The 21551-nt window shown below is 31.4% G+C and overlaps 2 protein-coding genes across 2 annotated transcripts; one reads left to right on the forward strand and one right to left on the reverse strand.

Moving 5' to 3' along the window:
- Positions 1–9488: 9488 nt before the first annotated feature.
- LOC124943565 (mitogen-activated protein kinase kinase kinase 20-like) lies at positions 9489–10259 on the reverse strand. The gene has a single exon (XM_047484062.1). It carries the CDS (start codon positions 10257–10259, stop codon positions 9489–9491), a length of 771 nt encoding a protein of 256 aa, XP_047340018.1.
- A 5258-nt stretch (positions 10260–15517) lies between these two features.
- On the forward strand, positions 15518–17565 carry LOC124919801 (probable arabinose 5-phosphate isomerase). Its single transcript, XM_047460138.1, has 3 exons — positions 15518–16272; positions 16449–16672; positions 17176–17565. Exons 1-3 carry the CDS (start codon positions 15622–15624, stop codon positions 17330–17332), a joined length of 1032 nt encoding a protein of 343 aa, XP_047316094.1. The 5' UTR covers positions 15518–15621; the 3' UTR covers positions 17333–17565.
- The last annotated feature ends 3986 nt before the right edge of the window (positions 17566–21551 follow it).

The raw sequence follows: 21551 nt of genomic DNA on the forward strand, positions 1-21551 counted from the left end.
ATAAATCCGTCTTTTTTGAAAGATCCCAGAAATGCCGATAAGTAAGAGTTTTATTTCATTCCAAATAATTTTTTATTTCTAGTCCTCTTTCCCTTTAGGTTTGCACACATGCTCCTACATAACCCTTTTTCACCCTAACCTTGACTTCCCCATATGAATTCATACATAATATGATCATCTATTTTATCACCTTATTTAGAATAACAATTTGCTGAGACCAATACCCGATATTGTCAAATATGACTCTTTGAACAAGCTCAATTCGCGTGCATGAGAAAGTCACTTTGATGCATATCCCATTACCTAATTCTTGACATGCTCAATGAACAACTTGTATTGAGACACTTTCAAATTCCTCGATGAGAGCAGAACTCCAAGACCCCACTCATTTTTCCCACATTATATTGTAAATTGAGGATTTTCTTTAGTGACCAAGCCATGCCCTCCCTAATTTTGAAATTATAAATGATAGCATCGTGCTTCATAAATCTTGAGTGAACTCATCTAACCCATAATGAATTCGTCTTTTTTGAAAGAGCCAGAAAATGCCGATAAGTAAGAGTTTAATTCCATTAAAAATATTTTTTATGTCCAGTTCTCCTTCTTCCTTAGGTTTGTACACAGGCTCCCATTTAACCTTTTTTTCACCCAACATTGACTTCCCCATATAAAGTCACGCATAATACGATCAATTCTTTCATCACCTTCTTCTTTAGAATAAGAGTTTGTTGAGACCAATACCTAATGTTTCCAAATATGACTCTTTTAACAAGCTCAATCCATCATGCATAAGAAAGTCACTTTGACGTCTATACCATTACCGAATTATTGACCTTCTCAATGAGCGGTTGCAATGAGACATTTGCAATTGCCTTGATGAGAGCGGAACTCCAACATATCTGACTAGGAGAGTGTCTTCCTTGATTTCCATAATGCTGAAAATATCCTTTTTTTGTATCATCATTCACGCCACCATAAAAAGCCAAGTTGTCATCTTCATTAATGAACATAAAAGATATAAAAGAGGGTTAATGTTTCCTTAATTGTATTAATGGTATCTACATCTACATGAACCAATATAAAAGATCATCTACAAAGTATAAGTAAGTAACATCGTTCTCCCTACATTGTGGATGGAGGAGTTATGGGAGATCTTCAAAATCATTTTAAAGATACAATTAAAAATCTTCATGATGAGGACGGACAAAAAGGTACGAAGAGGGGTCCCCTTCCCTTGCCTCACACCATTTTTACCTTTAAAGAAACCATTGTGGACACCATTAACACATACAATAAAATGAGGAGATGAGTAGTACGCATTACATAATCCAATTAATAAAAATAGAAGTCAAACCAGAAACAATCAGGAATTCGTGGACATCACTCCACTTAACTGAATCAAATCTTTACGAATGTCAATCTTAAAGGCTACTCAAGGTGAAAGTTCTTTTTACCATAGTCTTTTAAAAGGCCTTGCATAAGAATAAGAAGGATGTTGTGTGATATATAATGATTAAAGATAAAAGTTGATTGCCTAGAATTAAGAAATTTAGAGATAACACTTTTGAAACAAGTAGAAATGATTTTTGAAATAGCTTTATAAATTACATTACAACAAGAAATGGGACGGAAGCCCTAGATTTTATTGAGTATGAAACTTTTTAAAATTAGGTTCAAGATCATGAACTATTTAAGCCACCACAGCCCAATTCTCCTTGAAGAATGTTGCGTTAAACTCATCAGGACCATGACTTTTATCCCCCATTCATACTAAAAACAGCCTCTTTAATATTTCCACCATAAACAATTTCAATCAACCTTCTACTATCCTCCGCAGAAACAACATTATTAACCAAAGGAAGAAAGCTGCTATAACTTGTTATCTCTTTCCTTGTGTCGATGAGCTCTTTATAGAACCGAATTGCCTCATCATGATTCATGGACTTGTTCGTTCCCTTAAGCCATGCTAACATCATCCTCTTTAGCTTGAACACAAAGTTCCTAAAAATTTTGGTTGAGCACTTCCGATATAAAAAAAAGTAGTATTTTTATCCCTTAATGATAACTAATTCCGCCTTCACTTTTGCTTAGCAAAACTCTCTTCATAGAATCTAATAAAAAAAAATCCAAAGTATTCCTCTCCTCCTCGTTCTGCAAATGAGGGGAAATATCCTAATTGAGAAGCTGATTTTGGATTCCTTCCAGCTCAATCCTTGCTTTTAAAATTTTGATCAAGATATTTTTAAGCTTTTTCCTATCAAAACTTTGAAGTTGGGCATTGAGAAGTCTAAGTTTTTTACTCACTTGTTACATCTTGGATGCCAATTTCCTGTAATACTTATATGTTAGGGCTGATTTTGAAATCCTACGAGAAATGAAATGTTGTTGAATTAGTAGGTTTGATTGACAATGACTATATTAGAGATTTGGATGATAGATTTGGATCGACATCGGAATTATCATTAATCAAAGGAAACGTCATTGGCACAAGCGGCACGACACGGTCGGCATAGGCGACACAATAGGCACAAGCGGCACGGGACGATCGACATGGGCATCCCGGTATTGTCTTGCGTCGTTCATTAAGTGTTGCTATTTTAGGGTTTCTTGTACATTTGTAAGCGTCGTTAGATTTTTCTCTCGATTGCGGTTTACTTTTGATCATCTCTTTGGGTTTCTGCAATTAATTTGTTCTATTACTCTGTCTATGCCATTATGGGGAAGGGGAAGAACAAAATTAATAAATTAAAAGAAGTTAGGAATTTTGTGCTGGAAGGAATTAAGGAAGCAACAGTCAAAGAATTTGAAAGAATTTCTAAAAAAGTTATCAAAGAACAGCAGGATACCAACACAATTAAGCAATCCGCTTCAACTACTACTGGGAAAATTCCTATTGAAAATAATGCAGGAAAACAAGGGGATAATGAAGGAGTTTTGAAGATACGCTATAATGAAAGAGTTAATCTGTTTGGGCTCAAGAATCAGATTACAAAGCTCCTTATGCATGCCAAAAGGGGAGAAATTGTCATCAATAAGGAGAAAGCACAACAGGTTACAAATCAACTCAACACCCACTATCTTCAAGACTGGAATCTGTTGAAAAAAGAAGAATATGAAGAAATTGTTCAATGGTCAGTTGCTACAATGAAGGAAATAATGAAGGCTCCCAAATCTAAGTCATATACTATCAAGAGCAACTCGACATGGAAAACTAATGAAGTCTGGAAGAACAACAATACGAAAAAGTTAGAAGATCATTCTTATAAAGGGAATATCTACTTGGACAATACACAGACAAAAGTGGAGGTACTGAATTCTTCATTTGAATTTAAATTGCCTATTGAAGTAGAGGAAAACTGTATAGAGTAATGGGAAAATGTAGTTGTGGGAAACTACATAGGGAAAAACAGAGTATTTTTCTCAATTAGTAAAGATGCATGGTTGAAGCAATGGGAAAGAAAAGGACTGGAGAAAATTTTAGAAAAAGTCCATGATTTATATTTCATTAAATTCAAGAAGGGATCTAATCTAGAGAAAATTCTAGAAAATGGGCATACATATATAAGATCCAATTATATGAAGTTAGAAAAATGGTCCGAAGACTTGAACCTATTAGTAAGGCAAAAGAAACTGCACAGATATGGTTCAAGCTATGGAATATACCTGCACATATGTACAATTTTGAAGCCCTTAGTCAATTTGCAGGTTTATTAGGTAGACCATTATACATGGATCTAATTACTAAAGGAGGAGAGCACCTAACATTTGCGAGAATTAGTATTGAGGTGCATCCTAGAAACACACTGCCGAAAAGTATGACAGTAGTAGACAGAAAAGGAAAACCTACTGTCATGGAAATCACTAATGAGTGGAGGCCAGACAGATTCTCTTTCTACAATACTTTCCAACATGCAAGCCCAAAATGTGATTTGGCTAAGGAAGAAGATTAGAAAATTCATAATGGTCAAAAAGTAGAGATGAAGGAAAACGATACAAATGTGTCTATTTTTAAAGAGCAAAATGTGGTTAAAGAACATGAAACAGAAGATAAAGAAAATTATGTACAAGAACAAAGCAATACGAATAAAGAGGTGGATCCTCAACCTAATCATGTTGAATAAATAGTTGAACCAATAATTAAGCAAATTGTGGAACCTATTCAATCCAATCCCATTATCGAATAAGAAGAAGTTGTTAAGAAACCTGTTCAAGATCTTGTTACCCAGGAAAAGGAAGTGTTTGAGTCCCCTGTTCTTGAAGCAGAGGCATCTTAAAAAAAAGAGGCTGAAGTAAGTCAGCCCGATGAAGCTAGATATGAGGGGAAACCCTCAAAAGACAAGGAATCAGAGAAGAGTTCCTCATTTGAGGGGGAACAAGCTAAAAATGATGAATCATCATAAGGGCTTTCGTTGTCTCAATATTTCATTCCAGGATCACCCAAGCCTCGACCGTTTCCTGATATCAATGTTGTGAATATTCATGATGATGTTGTCAACCTTCCCAACATTCAGACGGGTCGCCCTGTCAGGTTCGCAAGGTACGTGAAGATTTTGTTGATGATGAAGAAGAAAAAAATTCCATGCAGGTTCACACCCATATCAGTCCAATTCAGACCGCTCCAGCTGATTCTCAAGAGATTTCATCTAATGAAGGATCATCTGCCGGTGGTACGAAGCTTATGAAGTCTATGACAGCATTGATGGGAACTCTTCAGAAGAATGTGACTAAAATGCAATCAAATATGGTGAAGATAATGAAGACTTAGAAAGCAAACAAGAAGGAATTTGTCGATCTTCTTAAAACCAATAATGAGATGTAGCAAACTTTGAAGAGGAACACGTACGAGATTAATACCCTCAACAAGACATACACCAAATTTGAGAAGAACTTCTTCAGATGACAGAGCAATTTTATCGATTGTGAAAGGGAAAATGTCGTGAACTCCATAATGAAGCTATGGATGGAATAAGCTTGCTTCGAAATTAGATGGTCGAGATTCAGGATAATATGAGCAGAGCTGATGCTGAGCGGTTGGAACAGGCTGATTCCTTTGCAAGGAAGATTCAGGATGAAGAAGACGCTAAAGTTGTTGCTAAAAAAGAGAAGAATCTCATTACCCAAGGCGATGACAATAGCGGCAAAAGAGGTGGTGTTGTTTCAACAGGCACCAGATCAAAGTGAAAGCAAACCGGTGATGATAGTGATAGGTCAATCAAAAGAGGCAGAGGTCGCAGCGGTGATCGTGGTGGCAGAAGTGGTGGTCGTGGTCGTGGTGGCCGTTCTCTTCCTCCTTTTCACAACCTTCTGAATGGTGAAGAATTCAGATGTCAAGGATCTTTCTATCCAATCGACCCACTCGTGTAAAAGGAAGAACAATAATCGCTTTTCACCTAAACTATCTTTTGTTAGTTTGTGAACTTGGTTCTTTAAACATGGTTTCTAAATATTAGTTTTGGGGATTTATTTCTGTAAGTTGGTGAACAAGTTTGACTCTTTCTTCTATTGGATGGATGTTTATCTCATAAATTGTGCAAAGTTTTAACATCATCATCAAAAATGGGGAAATTGTTGGGTCAAATAATTTTGACTAAGGGTTAAAATATTCTAACTAATGGAATTTTGATGATGAGTTGTATAAAACTTAAATTAAGCTGTCTAATTGTTTTTGGTGCAGGTGTATCGAAAACATGTTATATTAGACTAAGTCTGAATGAGGTTCATTAGACTTATTGGCTATTAGACGCATTGAGTTAGACGTGCAGTCTAACGGATACGTAGTTAGACGTGTAGTTTAACGGATACGTAGTTAGACGTGCAGTCTAACAGATACGTAGTTAGACGTGCAGTCTAACGGATACGTAGTTAGACGTATAGTCTAATGGATACGTAGTTAGACGTGCAGTCTAACGGATACGTAGTTAGACGTGCAGTTTAAAAGATACGTAGTTAGACGTGCAGTCTAACGGATACATAGTTAGACGTGCAGTCTAACGGATACGTAGTTAGACGTGCAGTCTAACGGATACGTAGTTAGACGTGCAGTCTAACACCTTTAGATTAGTCTGAAGGGAACCGTAATTAGACGTGTCGTCTAATCCCATTAGACCAGGTGGTCTAATGGATCATGCTATTAGACGGGGGAGTCTAACTTCATTAGACTTGTTAGTCTAATTGAAAAACGTCTAATGTCATGCTTAAGTAGTTGCTTGAAGCTAGCATCCGTCTACCCATGATCAACTAGTTGTATGCTAGTACTCCTGCTCCACTATTCCGTGCAGATCAGTACGACAACTAGTTGCAACCAATTAACTAATGCCATGTAAGCAAATATTCTTCCCACTATTTGTTTTTTATAGGACAATCCTAAAAGAATATTCGGTGCACTACCAGATTGGTACAGCCACGATCCTGGTGCTCAGAGTCTGCTGTACCTGCGTACTATGGAGTCTTTCCAATGGAAGTTCGCCACGTGTCATTATAGAAGATCCGATTGTTGGTACCTTCTCTCTATTTAAAGATCTTCAAGGACAATGGACGAACATACGAAAACATACAAGCTGATACACATACAATCTCACGAATTTCTTTCTTGCCTTATTGTGTGTATATCAAGAGAAATAGAGAATCAAAGTATTGTCTAGCTGAGTGATATTCTTCAATATACTGTAAGTTGAACAGAGTTTGTTCTGTTCAACAGTGAGCTAGCCGTGCAACTATATTTGATTCTAAGAAACATATAGTGAATCCTTCCGGTGGTTGGAAGAAAGGGTGACGTATGAGAGTTTTGCTTCGAACATCCATAAACAAACTGCTGTGTCATTTACATTCTGTCATCTTCTCATTCTTTGGTTCTTAGCTTCAAACCTGAGAAAACGTTTCTGCACTTGAATCGTTCAAGAGTTTGCAAGGATTTGTGAAGAATAGAAAGTGATTTAAATCCTTAACAAGATTTCTATCAAATCGTTTATTCGAAGCTGTCATCAATAGCTAGACCCATGTCTCTATTGCTGCCGCTGATCCTATCAAACAGGGTAATTGTAGAAACCCTAAGAGATGATCATAGATAAACTACAATCGAGGGAAAATTCCAGCGGCGCTTGAAAATACACAATAAACCTTAGACTAACAACACTTAATGGTTGACTTACGATGTAAGATTATATTGTGTTGCTAGTGTCGATCGTGTTGTGCAGCATGTACCTATCGTGTAGCCCATGCCGATCGTGCTGTGTCGCCTATGCCGATCGCGCTTCTTTTAATCAATGGTGATTTCGACGCTAATTTGATGACTTACAGTGCAAGTAAAAATCATGCCGTTTGTGTCGATCGTGTCATGCCGCTTATGCCTAAACGACCGATGAGTTTATACACTCAGGTCGATAATCTCAAGAAAGGACCGGGAATTCTTAACATCCAGACCGTGGGTCTAGGAATCTGGTCCTAAGGTCTGTTTGGTTTCACTTTTCAAAACCAAAAATTGTTTATGTAATTTTGGGACCCAAACCATTTTTTAAATATACCGAAAAATTAGAAAATAATTTCAAAATATTTTTGGGATATTTCCACAAAAATATATTGTGACTAAGGCATGTTTGGTATTTATTTATAAACCCTAACATCCTTGATAGCGTAAAGCATCGACATTAAAGCGCACTTCACCTAAGAGCGTAAAGTAGTGATATGTGAAACGCGCTTCACATTAGAGGCGACATGTGAAACACGCATCATTTGAGAGTTCTCTTCACCGCATCGACATGTGAAGTGTGTTTCACATGAGAGTAATAGTTGTGCAGTGAACAATATTACTTCAAAAATAATTACCAAAGTAATAGTGGCGAAGTCTTACAACAAATTTCTATTAGTGAAAAATCCTATGTATAAAGTTATTGTCATCCAATAACTTAGATGACTTATTTATATGATTATAAATGTTATGAACTATTGTTATTTTATTTCATTAAAATGTTAGTATAAATATTATTGTATCCATACAATTTAATGCATAATTTAGTAAGAATAGATCGAATATATGAAAGCGATTTGAGTTGAAGCGAAAGACAAGTTCTCCTTAATTAAAAAATACATTAAATATCATAATGAAGAATAATCTCCTAGAGTAAAATTAATAATTCCAAATATTTTTATTAATTTGTACACATTATAAAATAAATTAATTTACACCCTACTATTTTTTTTTTGAATTATAAAGAACTAGAATAACACCCACAATCATGCTCTCACTTCTATTCAAAATGGTTTCAGTGGGAATCGAACCCCGTAATCTTTTAATCTCTTAGGTCGACTCTTTATACTAGGCCACTTTTGTGGAATTAATATACACTTTAATGTGTATTTAAATATATATATATATATATATATATATATATATATATATATATATATATATATTAAATGTTAATGACAATATAGGTGAGTATAAAGGTTATGTTATATGTAAATTTAAAAAATAACATAGTAATTAGTAGGAATAAAATAAAATTTAAATTAATAACATTAAAATATAAAGTATGTTTTAAACTAATAAAAATAACATGGTAATTAATGAAATAAAAAAACCTAATTAATAGGAATAAATTTAAATTTAATAACCTTAACTAATTATTAAGAGAATATAAAACTAATCTTTTTAATAAAATTAACTATTAGGAGAATTATATAAAGCAGACATCCAAACTGGCCTTAAGTTGCTTCCATGATATGATGAAATTTTAACATGACCTGGGAGACACACTTGGCTTAGTGAAGTAAGAACTCGAGCTAGGCTACCAAACGAAGCAAATTAACATATCAAAATCATAACAACAGAATGAAGAAAAAGTTTTGAACGATTCTTGAATAGATGCTACAAAACTCAGTTGGTTACGAGCCAACTATTGGACGGATGCCATCTGATCATGTTATTATATATAATTTGATAATAATCTACTTGATCCAATAACTCAATGTTTACGAACGTAAATGAAAATGCATGTTTGAATGAATGGGATTCGGATTCATGTGATATTCGAATTCTTCTGATAATTACTTTTTATCTTGTTGTTATATCATGACTCCTCATTATAAGTAATGAGTTATTGATAATGTTTCGGTTGAATCACGTAAAATGGAAAATCGCTGAATGTTCGATCGACTTCTACATTAACATCTAATCTAATCTGAATTCTGTTTGGAATACTGCAAGGAGCTTAGGCTAATTGTTGGTTCATCATAAGTGGAAGTTCTATGCATGACATTCAAATTCAGTCCAAGACTAGTGGCTTGAAAGTATTTAATTGTGAAATCAATTTAATGATATAATGTTTTTCTGTCATTCTTGGTCAGCACCATGCATATAAGAAACTATTTAAAAACAATAAAAGTTAAATCATAAAAGAATTATATTATATATTACAAAATCCTTATAGTTTTACAAGGGTAATTTTTCAATAAATTAATAAAAATTCAAATTATGAGTTGAGTTCTTTCGTCTATACGAACGGATGACTGAGAAGTGATTCAACATTCCATCTATTCCAAAAATCCCTCACAAGACACCTTTGTAAGAAATCTTTTGCCTCAAATGACAGCCCGTCAGGAATTACTGGTACGACGTCGTGTTTTGCCACAAAATTCTTTATATCCTTATTAGTCGGAAATCCTTCCCATACTTTCTTCTGTCCGGTTAGCATCTTTAATACAGTACAACCCAATGCCCAAATATCACATGGCCAGTTATATACTCCGTGTGTTATCACTTCAGGCGCCATATATTCTGGCGTCCCTCGCCTTCCGTCAGTTCTGTTAACAACTCCTGCTTTCATGGCCAATCCAAAATCTGCAATCTTTGGAACTCCATCGCCGGTCAATAATATATTCTCCGGCTTAATATCGCAATGAACCAAACCCAATTGATGAATGTCTTTCAAACCCAACAAAATTCCTTTAACATATTCGCTCACCTCCATCTCCGATAATCCTCCACAGGTTTTCTTTAAGTCGCCGCCGGAGGCATACTCCAAAAATATGTTGAAATCCGAACAACCATAATAACCAATGATGTTTGGATGATCATCTTTGAATATCGACAAAAACTGTTTCTCTCGGTCGAGAGAATCCTTACTAATGAATGATTTAACTGCCATAAGTGGCGGAAGAATAAGAGAGATAGGATCGCCAGGCAATGGACGAGCTTCATAAACAACCCCATAACTACCAACACCAAGAACTCTCCCCCTTTCCCACCATTGATCGTTACCCATTGTTAATTGATATTTTGTATAAATTTATTGAGGGAGAAAATAATATAGAATGGAATTACTTATTACTATCACTTTGGTCTATTAATATAATATAAATTTTAAACTATATTCCTAATTTTTAGGAAGATAATTGGCCACTTAATCCTTAAAAAAAAAGAAAATTTCTTTCTTTTTAATTTTTTCTATTACTTATAATTTCAAATTCTTTTATTATTATTATTATTATATATTATTGAACAATTTAAATTTTTACATCGGTTTAACCAATAGTATTAGTCTATTATATCTTATATTTAAAAATTATATTTTTATATTGTATAAATCTATTATTTGAGATTTTTTCTTAATTATTTAAATTTGTATATAATAAATCACATAATCCTATTTTAGATTATAATATGGATGGATTTTTCTTAAATAAAATGTAAATAACATATTCTAATTTGTATATATTAATATCAAATAAAAATAAAAATAAAAATTATTGTTTATTCATTTCAAAATATTAATTAACATAAAAATACATATAAAGTGTGATTAAACACTAACAAGAAGAAAGAGAAAAAAACTTGTAATTAAGAAAGAATTTGATTTATTGGGAAATAAAATTCAAAAAATCTATAAATATGTGATCTTGTAATTTTGAACCGATATATAATGCATAACTTACAATAATTTATACTAATAAACAAATAATTAAAAAGGCTAATTAATAGGAAATAACAATATACCAAATAATAGGAATAAAATAAAATTTAAATTTATAACCTCTTAACTAATAAAAGAATAAAAAAAATTAAAAAGCTAATTAATATAAATTGACATACCTAATTAATATAATTAATAGGAAGAAAATAAAATTTTAATTAAATAACCTCTTAACAAACTAATAAATTAAAAGAATAAAAAATAAATTTTAAACTAATAAAAAAATATTTTAAAAGCTAACTATTAAAAAAATAACTGGTAATTAATAGGAATAAAATAAAGTTTAAATTTAATAACCTTTTAACTAACTAATTGGAGAATTTAAAATAGATTATGCCTAGCTAATTAATAAGAATAAATTTAAATTTAATAACCTTAACAAACTATTAAAAGAATAAATAGATATTAAAAAATATTTTTAATAAAATTACCTCTTTATATATAATTCTAATATGTAATGATATATTTTTTAATAATAATAATATGTGATCTATATTTAAAATTTTTAATATATTACAAATAATTTATTACAATAAAAAATAATAAATAATAATAAAAAAATTGAATGAACCTCTCATCTTGTGACTTTATACTTTCACTTTGGTCAATCAAATATTTAATTCATATTTTTTAATATTTAACCTAATGACCTTATACTTTGGTTAATTAAATATTTGATTCATATTTTTGTAATCACTTTCAATTGATACCGGCTTATTAATCATCGACAAACCACATCTCAATCACATTTGGTTAAAGAGTTGTACTTGTTTTGTTAGGTTGGAAGTTCGAAACATACATATATCATTTTTAATTTTATTTTTAACCATTTTAAATTTCTGGGCGAGTAAACACACAATCCGACCCCAAGTATCAATTTACTCTCACATAGATATCCAAATTAACCATAGCTCTCGACCCGGCAATCTGGACACTTTAAAAATTAAGCATCATTATATATATATATATATAGAATATGGTGAGGACGATTGTTATTGACGGAACCATTGAATGTTTTGTGCGAGGATAGAGAGTACTTAATACTGGTTTTCTAATGGTTGAAATTTGTTGATATCTCGATTGATCCCAACCAACCCATCTGGGATTGACCTCGTGCATCGTTAATTTAGTGCAATTTGGTACTCTGCTCATTTTATTGTTCTTATTGTTTTGTTGCTCAAATAACAACTATCTAAATATATTTTGGGAGGAAGAGGAGGATATAGGTATATGATTAATGAGGTGTAATTAAAATTATATTAATTAAATAAATAAAATGAGATGACAATTTATTTAACGGATTTAACTGTAATCTAACACCGTTAAACGGAGAGTTTTAAATATAACAATATAGTGTAACTTGAGTTCTTTAAATGATAAAAATTTAGGAGAGTTCTAAATTTGAAAAAAAAAATTATACAGAGTTCTAAATTTGTAATTTATCCCAAAAAAAAATAGATCAAAAGTAATTAGATAATTAATAAATAAATTTCAATATTTTAAATATTTATATTCAACCAGTGCTAGAATATAGAATATTTAGTCATTTTTTTATATTGAGATTTATATTCAACAAGTGCTAGAATATATAATATTTAGTCATTATTTAATGTTGTGAAACAATTTAAAACAATGATAGATACTTGAAAATCCGCCAAACTTAGTTAACAAAACAACTCAAACACAACAATTAATTTAAAAATATCACCCTTAAATCCTCTAAATTTTAGGTCTTTCTATGAATACTTAAATTCAAATTTAGACGAAAAAAATAAGTTAAAAGAGTTAACTAACTCAAGCATAACCAATCTTTTTTGGCATAACAAATTGAAGAACAATGCACAAGTTACTGAACTAATTATAGAGGTAAAGAAGTGAAAGATAACTTACTAAAGACAGTTGCGTTGGATTTCCAAAATATGATTGTATCTTCCAATAAATATGACATTTTTCTGTACAACAAATTTCAACTGATTTCAATGATTATAATGTAATTATTCCATTGCTAACATTCATGTGAAAATATTACCAAAAGAAAGGACTGTAATTTTATTATTAAAAATATGCAAAAGAAAGCTCTAATCTTGGAAAACTTCATTTATGTAGTATTTGCAAATTATTATTTTCTAGTTGACAAAAGAGACATGTATTACCATGAAAGATCATGTGCATGATTTATGCAACAGATCAGGAGGGAAATGGATATTATCAACAATAAACTCAGTTGAATCCACAACAGTTTTCTCTACATATTCTTCTATTGATGAGTCTAAAACATGATCCAGATTATGCAATTCCTCAGTCCTTATGACATCGCGACAAGACTGGGGCTTCTTTTAGCCTCACTAAACTCTTCAATTACAATAATTGTAGCATTAGAAATCTGGTAATAGCACTTGAAGGGAGATGAAATGATCAATTACTTATTTTTGTTTCAAGTTTAAGTCACTTGGTAGACATGAACAATTTACTAAGTTATTATATAATGTATTACTATTTCTTTTACAAGATTGATGGATCGTGAAGGGAATGAGTTAGTTTACTAACTATGTTTAAACGGGTAATATTTTTTTTTGGTGAACGACTCATCATTATTTAATTAAAAACCCAAAAGGAAAAGTACATGAGTTTTAAATTAGAGCAAAAACAACTATTTACTCTAATTTAATAAAAAGACAAGACAAATAAAATGAAAAACAACAAAAACAAGCATACAAACAACCCAAACCACTAACAAATCAAAAGTCGGTCTCGCCTTAAATTTAGAAAGCTTAGTGATTTCATCAAAATTAATAAACTAGTTTTGGCAAACTTCCCAATTATCTGGATTTGTGGGTATTCGCTTCCACGAATGAATAAGAGCATGGCCATCAAGAACAATATCACATCAAACTTAATCTTCATTCCTTTTTATCCTTGAAAAAAACTTATTATTTCTCTCCATTCACAAATGATATACAATAGCTCCAAAGTAGCATTTCCTGACATTGGTAAAAAAAAACTAAGAACTTTTGGATTATCCAAACACTAAATCCTTAATGTGAATCCCCTCATATGGAAAATTTTGCAATCTCATGGAGTTTGCAAATCTTCCCCAAATTGTATTGGCATATGGGCATTCTCCAAGAATTTGAGCAATTGACTCATCACCTTCCAAACAAAGAACACAACTCAAACTATGAATAGTCATTACCTACTTATAATATTCTTATCATGAGCCTTTGACATAATGTAACTCAAAGGACCACTTGATGCTGAGGTATGATCTTAAAAGACCAAACCAAATGAGACCAAGGAACAGACTGCCCTCTAACCCGCAAACAGTTTCATGACAGGTATGAATTGAAATCACCGTTAACCTCCACTTTCTATTTAATAAGAATATCTGAACGATCATATAAAATTAAGTTATTCACCTCCTCAAGAATTCTAACACCTTTTGGTTCTCACATTTGCAGATTGACAGCCCCTTCAAATAAGAACTCGATCAAACTCCACCTTAGAGATGATCGATTGCCCTTCAAAACTATGGATCATTCCAAAAAAGAGTACCATTACCATCACCAAAGTAGACATCAATCATTTTTCCCGCACTATGTTGTAATTGAGGATCTTCTTCTGGTACAAACCATCCCCTCCGTGATTTTGAAAATTTAAATGCTAGCCTGGTGCTTTATAAACCTCGAGTGAACTCATGTAACCCATAATAAATCTATCCTTTTCGAAGGTGTCCCTTGTTCTATTGTAATATTATTATTTGTTCAAACACATTAATTTCAAATTATTTAATTGTAATATTTTATATGTTAAGTATGATGGCTGAAGTGAGTATAGTGTACTAGATATATTTGTCAAGTTAGGAACATATATTTGAAGAATGTGTTTGAGGAGATATTTATTGAAGTTCTTGATATGTGAGAATATATTATGGCCGACAATTTTAAACTTGACACGAAAACACGATCTGGACCGAACACCAAAAAAATCAAGTTAGAGTCATGTATTTTTTTTGTTCGAGTTAAAATCAGGTTGAGTCAACCTGTTTAACTTGATTAATAAACAAATCAAAATTAGATCGACCTAAAATAACCCAAAGTACACTCGTTTACAAGTTTTTTTTTGTTGAGTTTTATATTATTATTTTATATTCACTCACCCACTCATTTTTTTTTTGTATAAGTGAATTTATGATTTATTTTTATTTTGTGTTGGTGTAATTTTAATTTGAAATAGAGGCGTGAATCAATTACATCGAATTTGGTTCAAGTTGAGTTAAGTAAATTGGGTCATGTTTAAATTAGAGATTTTAACCCGAAATACTAAAGATTGGAATACTGGGTTAGTATCATTCAACTCGTTATCGTGTCATATCCCTCCTAAAATATATATATTTAAATTAAATATTTATAATTCTTTTATAAATTTTACTTATTTTAAAGAGTTTAAATGAATGTTATTATTTTATTTAAATTACATTGGTATATGTGCATATATATTATTTAATTATCTTATTTAAAAGGATATTATTGATGGTTAAAGGAATTCACAATACCTCAAATATGAGATTTGGATCTTACTAAAGAGAAGAGAAGAGAAGATTGGTCGGTTGATGATAACCGACACATAGAGAGCTCAAATTCAAAGAAGAAAACTAATGGGATCTCTTCCTTCTCCTTCTTCTTCATCAGATCTCTCATTTCCTTCAAAACAATCTTCAATCGATCCCAACAATCTCCAAAATCTATTCAAATCTCAACAAAACTATCTCAACTTCTTCTTCCACAACCTTGATCTTTCCCAAACCCTAGCCTTCACTCAGACTCTTCTCAACACCACCGGAACAATCTTCTTCTCCGGTGTCGGAAAATCCGGCTTCGTTTCCCAGAAGATCTCGCAGACACTCGTTTCTCTTGGCATCCGATCCGCATTCTTGTCCCCCACCGACGCTCTTCACGGTGATATCGGCATTCTCACCAATTCTGACATTTTAGTACTCTTAAGCAAGAGCGGGAACACCGACGAATTGCTCCGACTTGTGCCATGTGCCAAAGCAAAAGGTGCGTATTTGATCTCTGTCACATCGATGGAGACGAATTCGCTAATGGCGGTGTGCGATATGAACGTGCATTTGCCCCTGGAGAGAGAATTATGCCCGTTTGATCTAGCGCCAGTGACCTCGACGGCGATTCAGATGGTTTTTGGGGATACGGTGGCGATTGCACTTATGAGTGCGAGGAATTTGACGAGAGAACAGTACGCAGGAAACCATCCAGCTGGGCGGATCGGGAAGAGCTTGATATTCAAGGTATGTACTTATGTTTCCTCCATTGGTGCATCTTAGCTTGTTTCTTACATGGATCTGGATCTGTTGATGAGAAATCTGTAGCAAACGATACTTGTATAGTTCAAACCCCCTTTGTTTGTTCGAAAGTCATTACATCTTGTATACCAACCATTGATGTGATGTGATTGGTATTGCAGGTTAAGGATGTAATGAAAACACGAGGTGATCTCCCAGTTTGCAAGGAAGGAGATACAATAATGGATCAATTAGTAGAGCTAACTAGTAAAGGGTGCGGTTGTCTCCTTGTTATTGACGACAATGACCACCTATTGGGCACATTTACTGATGGTGATTTGAGGCGAACATTGAAAGCTAGCAGAGAGGGTATATTCAAACTCACAGTTGGAGAAATGTGTAACAGGTAAAACTAACATTGATGGTTTTCGATGTCATATCTGGATGTTAAGGCTTTGATAGATGATGATTAGTGAATAACTTGTACATATTTTGATAAAAAGCCATTATTAACTTGCAATCTTGACTACATTGAAAGTTTATAGAATTTGATGGCATTGGAAGTTGCTTGCAGCTGAAGATGATGACATAATGGCCTTAATTTCTAAACACTTTTTATTTGTCTTTTGACACTCTTAATGGGTTTGTTTATGAACAATAGGTATAACTTGTAAAGGGTGTTGTTGTTTTCATCATTGGATATCTGTTCATGGTGGAAACAGCAGCCATTGTGATGCATCTGTCTTAGAGCTTGTTTGATGTAGGTTTTGTTTTTGGTTGAAATAATCTGATTTGGATGAAAAAGTGGATTATTTGAGGTTATTGAGATTTTTAGTTTTTGATAGGGGATAAGAGGGGCTATTTGGATATGTTATAGATGGTTATAGAGATTTGTTGTTGTTTTTGTAGGAATCCACGAACAATTAGGGCAGATGCATTAGCAATTGAAGCAATGCAGAAGATGGAATCTCCACCATCTCCGGTTCAGTTTTTGCCGGTAGTCGATGATCAGAATGTCTTGATAGGCCTTGTTAAGTTGCATGAGCTTGTTGCAGCTGGCTTGTGAATAAACAATCAATCAATCAAATCCTCTCTAGACTATTATAGTATGAATAGAAATTGTCATATTGTTTCTTACTAATTCTTTTCCTATTTCAGTTCGTGGTTATCGAATCAGTGTATATCATTTTATACGTTATTCTTTAGTATTTTTGGATACAATTGGATGTTTTGATCTTGTATTGGAGTGTTGTACTAATAGCTCAATCCATAATAAAGACTTCCATCAATTTGTTTGAACTCATTGTGTTTATATTGTTTCCCTTGCATTGCTTTAGTTAGATTGACAATATCATTCAACTAGGGGTTTGTTTAATGTTGTTTATTTTGATTAATATCTCATCATCAGACATGAAATTGTTTCTAAGCTAGGAACATCAAACAATGGTGTTCATTCTTGCACATATGCTACAACTAGTTAAGGTAACAATGACAAAAAAAATAACTAAGAAAAAATAATACTTCAAATATTATTTTAAAACATATTATTAATAAAGAAGATATGTGTTCACACGTATCAAATATCATTATCAACAATTTGCATTTCTAAGCTTGTTCTGATCAATGTCTTTAACAACAATAGCTTTTAATGATCAACATATTTATCCACAATTTGTTAGCCTTGAAAGTTTTTCAAGGCTAAAGATGAATTTGATCCCTTTATCAATTTGCTTGCCAAACATTTTTCACCCCAAAACTATTCTCATGTCTTCGTTTGGTCTACTCAAACTCAAGGTTGTTGGTCTCATCTGTTTTTTATTTTTTCTCTCAAATAGGAACAAAAATGTAATTATTTTATTTTATTTTCAATGTTTAAAGCTCTTTTAAGTTTAAAGAAGTTTTGATTTGAATATATAACTTTTATAACTTTTATATATAATTTATTTCAAACATTTAATTTGATAATTTAACTTTTAGTTTAAGTAAGTTTTTATATTTAGTTTTTTATATAATTTATTTATATTTTTAATTTTTTGTTGTTATCCTATATATTTTTATTAATATTTTTTCAAATATCATAAATTTATAATAATAACAATATTGATAAAAAAAACTTAAAAATAACAAAATATAATAATTAAAAATACATTTCTTACTATACTTTAAAATAAAAATTACATTTTTTACAATAACTAAAATTACATTTCTTACCCTACTTAAAAATAAAATTACATTTCTTACAATAATGGTAAATTAGAACCATTCCTCCAATATTATTGAAATGTTGAAAAAATGTACCTGTAAATAAATCTAATTGAGCGATTGTGAATAGATCTAGTTGACCTTGAGCATTTTTTAAAATAAAAAAATCGTGCATATTCAGTTTCAATAAATGCTCTATTTTTGGATCTTTTATAGAACTCGAATTTTATAATAAAATTTTATTTGTCTTTAAGTTCATTGAGTGCATAGTTCTGGTTTTTCATATTCAAATTATATTTAATTTATTCGTTTACTTTCTCATTTTTTAAGAAATTATTTGTTTGTTTTCTGCATAATGTTTATCATCGATAATGTATTATCATCATTTTTTTCAAAAAAAATTTCTTCATCCCCGATAGGTCTTTCTGATTGAGAACCAATGTCTGAATTCTCTATGTTTAGAGAAAATGAGGAGATACAATGGAATGTTAACCCGACAAATTCAGGAGTTAGAATTTTCTATATGGAAAGAGAGATAGTTGCAAAATTGTTTCATCAGTTACTTGTGGAATAATCTTTAAATTTTTCTAAATTTTTAACATTGTTCCACTCGTGATCAGACTTACAGCCTGCTTTAAATTTATATTTTTTTCGTAAACAACACTTTAACTTTGAGCATTTGTCGTGTTCAAATAATTAATTACAACACGTCTGAATAATAATTTTGAAAATTAAATCAAATAATGTCTTAATACTCACACTATATTCATTAACACCATTTATTAACACCGCTTTGATGCATATCTTCAATTGCTTTATACATGCATAAAGTCTCATTTGTTGCGTTTTGGATAGTTAAAGTTGTGCCTACATAGATCTCTTAATACGAATCTTTCATTGTTCCAATTTTTCTTTGTATAGACATTCTTCACAAAAGTTAAAGGTGTATATGTATTCGACATAATTAAAATGATGGGGTGTAGGTGAATTATATTTTATCACCACACATCTAACACGAAATGACTACACACTACAAAACTTATTACAATTATCAACATATTTGACACGAAATGACTACACACTATAAAGTTTATCACAATTATCAACATATCTAACACAAAATGACTATACACTGCAAAGTTTATCATGTTTATCAACACACGAAATGACTATACATTACAAAATTTATTACAATTATTAACACATTTGATAAGAAATGACTACACACTATAAAATTATCACAATTGTTAGAATATAAGATAATATATAATGTAAGATATTATCACAATATTATAAATTGTGATAATATCATTAGTATATTATATTATTAGTTTTCTTATAAGCTCAATGTAATGTCTATATAATAGACATAACTTATGTAATTTAATATATATCATTCTAATACAATTTTTTTTTATTCTAACAACAATTATGAACACATCTTACACGAAATGATTACACGCTGCAAAACTTATCACGTTTATCAACATATCTAACACAAAATGACTACACACTACAAAGATTATTACAATTATCATTACTCTACGAAATGACTATTTTATTTTAAGAAAGTTGTCAAACTAGTGAAAGTCTTGTATATTTATGATGTCCACAATTCAAAACATCCCAAGTTTTAAATTAATTCAAAACTAGTGAAAGTCTTATATATTTTAAGAAAGTTGTCCAACTAGTGAAAGTGTTTTCAAATTTATTGTGCAAGTGGTAATCTGAACAGCTTACAGTTCCACAAGCAATGAATCATTTTTTATTATTAATCAATAGATGGCAAGTATAGGCTTCTGATAGAAGCAAGATTGATAAAATCATAGAAAGGTAAGAAAAATCATTTAGCAATTGATGTTATCCATATTCCAGTTTTCTGTTCTTATTCAATTAGTTCACTTCATGATAATCAAACATAAAACCCATATTTGTTAGCTAGAATTCGAGACAAAGGGTATTACAATGAACACCTGTTATAACACACAGAGAAAGGCGGCGGAATTTCATATTCCCAGATCTAGAATTCCGAGATTAATGAGATTTAAGAATCAACACAAAACTTGATCTATCAGAATTTAGATCAGATTCCGTTTGCTTACAGTAAAGAAGAATACAAAATATCTCCCTCCAATTTCATCTATCTCTTATATGACAAAATGAAAGCTCGAGAAGATGCATAATGCCGACAATGGTACAAACAAACATGTACAAACAAACATATTGATTTGAGTTAAACGTTCAAACACGGAAATAGTAATGAAGTCTACGTACTTGAGAACCATGGCGGCAACTCCTTTCTTCGATTGTAGACAGAAACCCTAAACTCGTCAATACCCTTATTTCAGTTTTTTTTTTTTTTTAGTTTATTCTATATATATTAGGAGAAAAACCCAATCATTTTAAAAAAGAACTAAATGTTGATAGTCACTGCTCCCATTTAAATTTTTAGTATAGATTCTGCTTAAAACACAAAGTGTTTCAGATATAATCGAACCCGTGATATTTTTACAATTTTATTTCATGTTATTAGTAAAGAGAATTGTCTAATTATTAGTAAGAAGAAAAAGAGGTTCAATTTCACGCAACAAAACAAACATCTAACAAAGTTAGAGAAGTAAAGAGGATAAAAATCAATTCCATCAAAATTTTCCAATATTACTCTTGAAATTAAATAAAGAACATATATATACATATATAATTCAGTTTGTTATCCGGTTCAAACTCAAATTCGGTTCATTTTAGAATCTGTTGATTGACTGACTAATCCAAACACAAGTTCATCGGGTATCAATCATATTAAATTCAAACTAGTGAAAGTCTAATAAAAGTCATTCAATTTAGTGAAAGTTCTTATTTACCCTTCTCTAAATGTAAGAGTTAAAACTAAAGTTTAGGATTATATTAAATTCAAGTTCTGCAACTCTAATTTCTAGATATTTCCTTGAAAATTAGTGTAGATTGAATAAGTTTTAAATTTGATTTTTATCAAAAATATTTTAAGTTTTACTGGATTTTATTTATAAAATAAACTCTTATTTAATAAGAAAATAAATAAATAATTGTGGCATGGATATAGATAA

This window comes from Impatiens glandulifera, chromosome 1 (assembly GCF_907164915.1).
Source record: "Impatiens glandulifera chromosome 1, dImpGla2.1, whole genome shotgun sequence".
NCBI lineage: Eukaryota > Viridiplantae > Streptophyta > Magnoliopsida > Ericales > Balsaminaceae > Impatiens > Impatiens glandulifera.

What these genes read in the sequence shown, in the direction of transcription:
- LOC124919801 (XM_047460138.1), top strand. Translation starts at nt 15,622, where the DNA reads ATGGGATCTCTTCCTTCTCCTTCTTCTTCATCAGATCTCTCATTTCCT. An exon ending in GGAAGAGCTTGATATTCAAG is followed by an intron (nt 16,273 to 16,448) that starts GTATGTACTTAT and finishes TTGGTATTGCAG; the next exon opens with GTTAAGGATGTAATGAAAAC. An exon ending in GTTGGAGAAATGTGTAACAG is followed by an intron (nt 16,673 to 17,175) that starts GTAAAACTAACA and finishes TTGTTTTTGTAG; the next exon opens with GAATCCACGAACAATTAGGG.
- LOC124943565 (XM_047484062.1), bottom strand. Translation starts at nt 10,259, where the DNA reads ATGGGTAACGATCAATGGTGGGAAAGGGGGAGAGTTCTTGGTGTTGGT.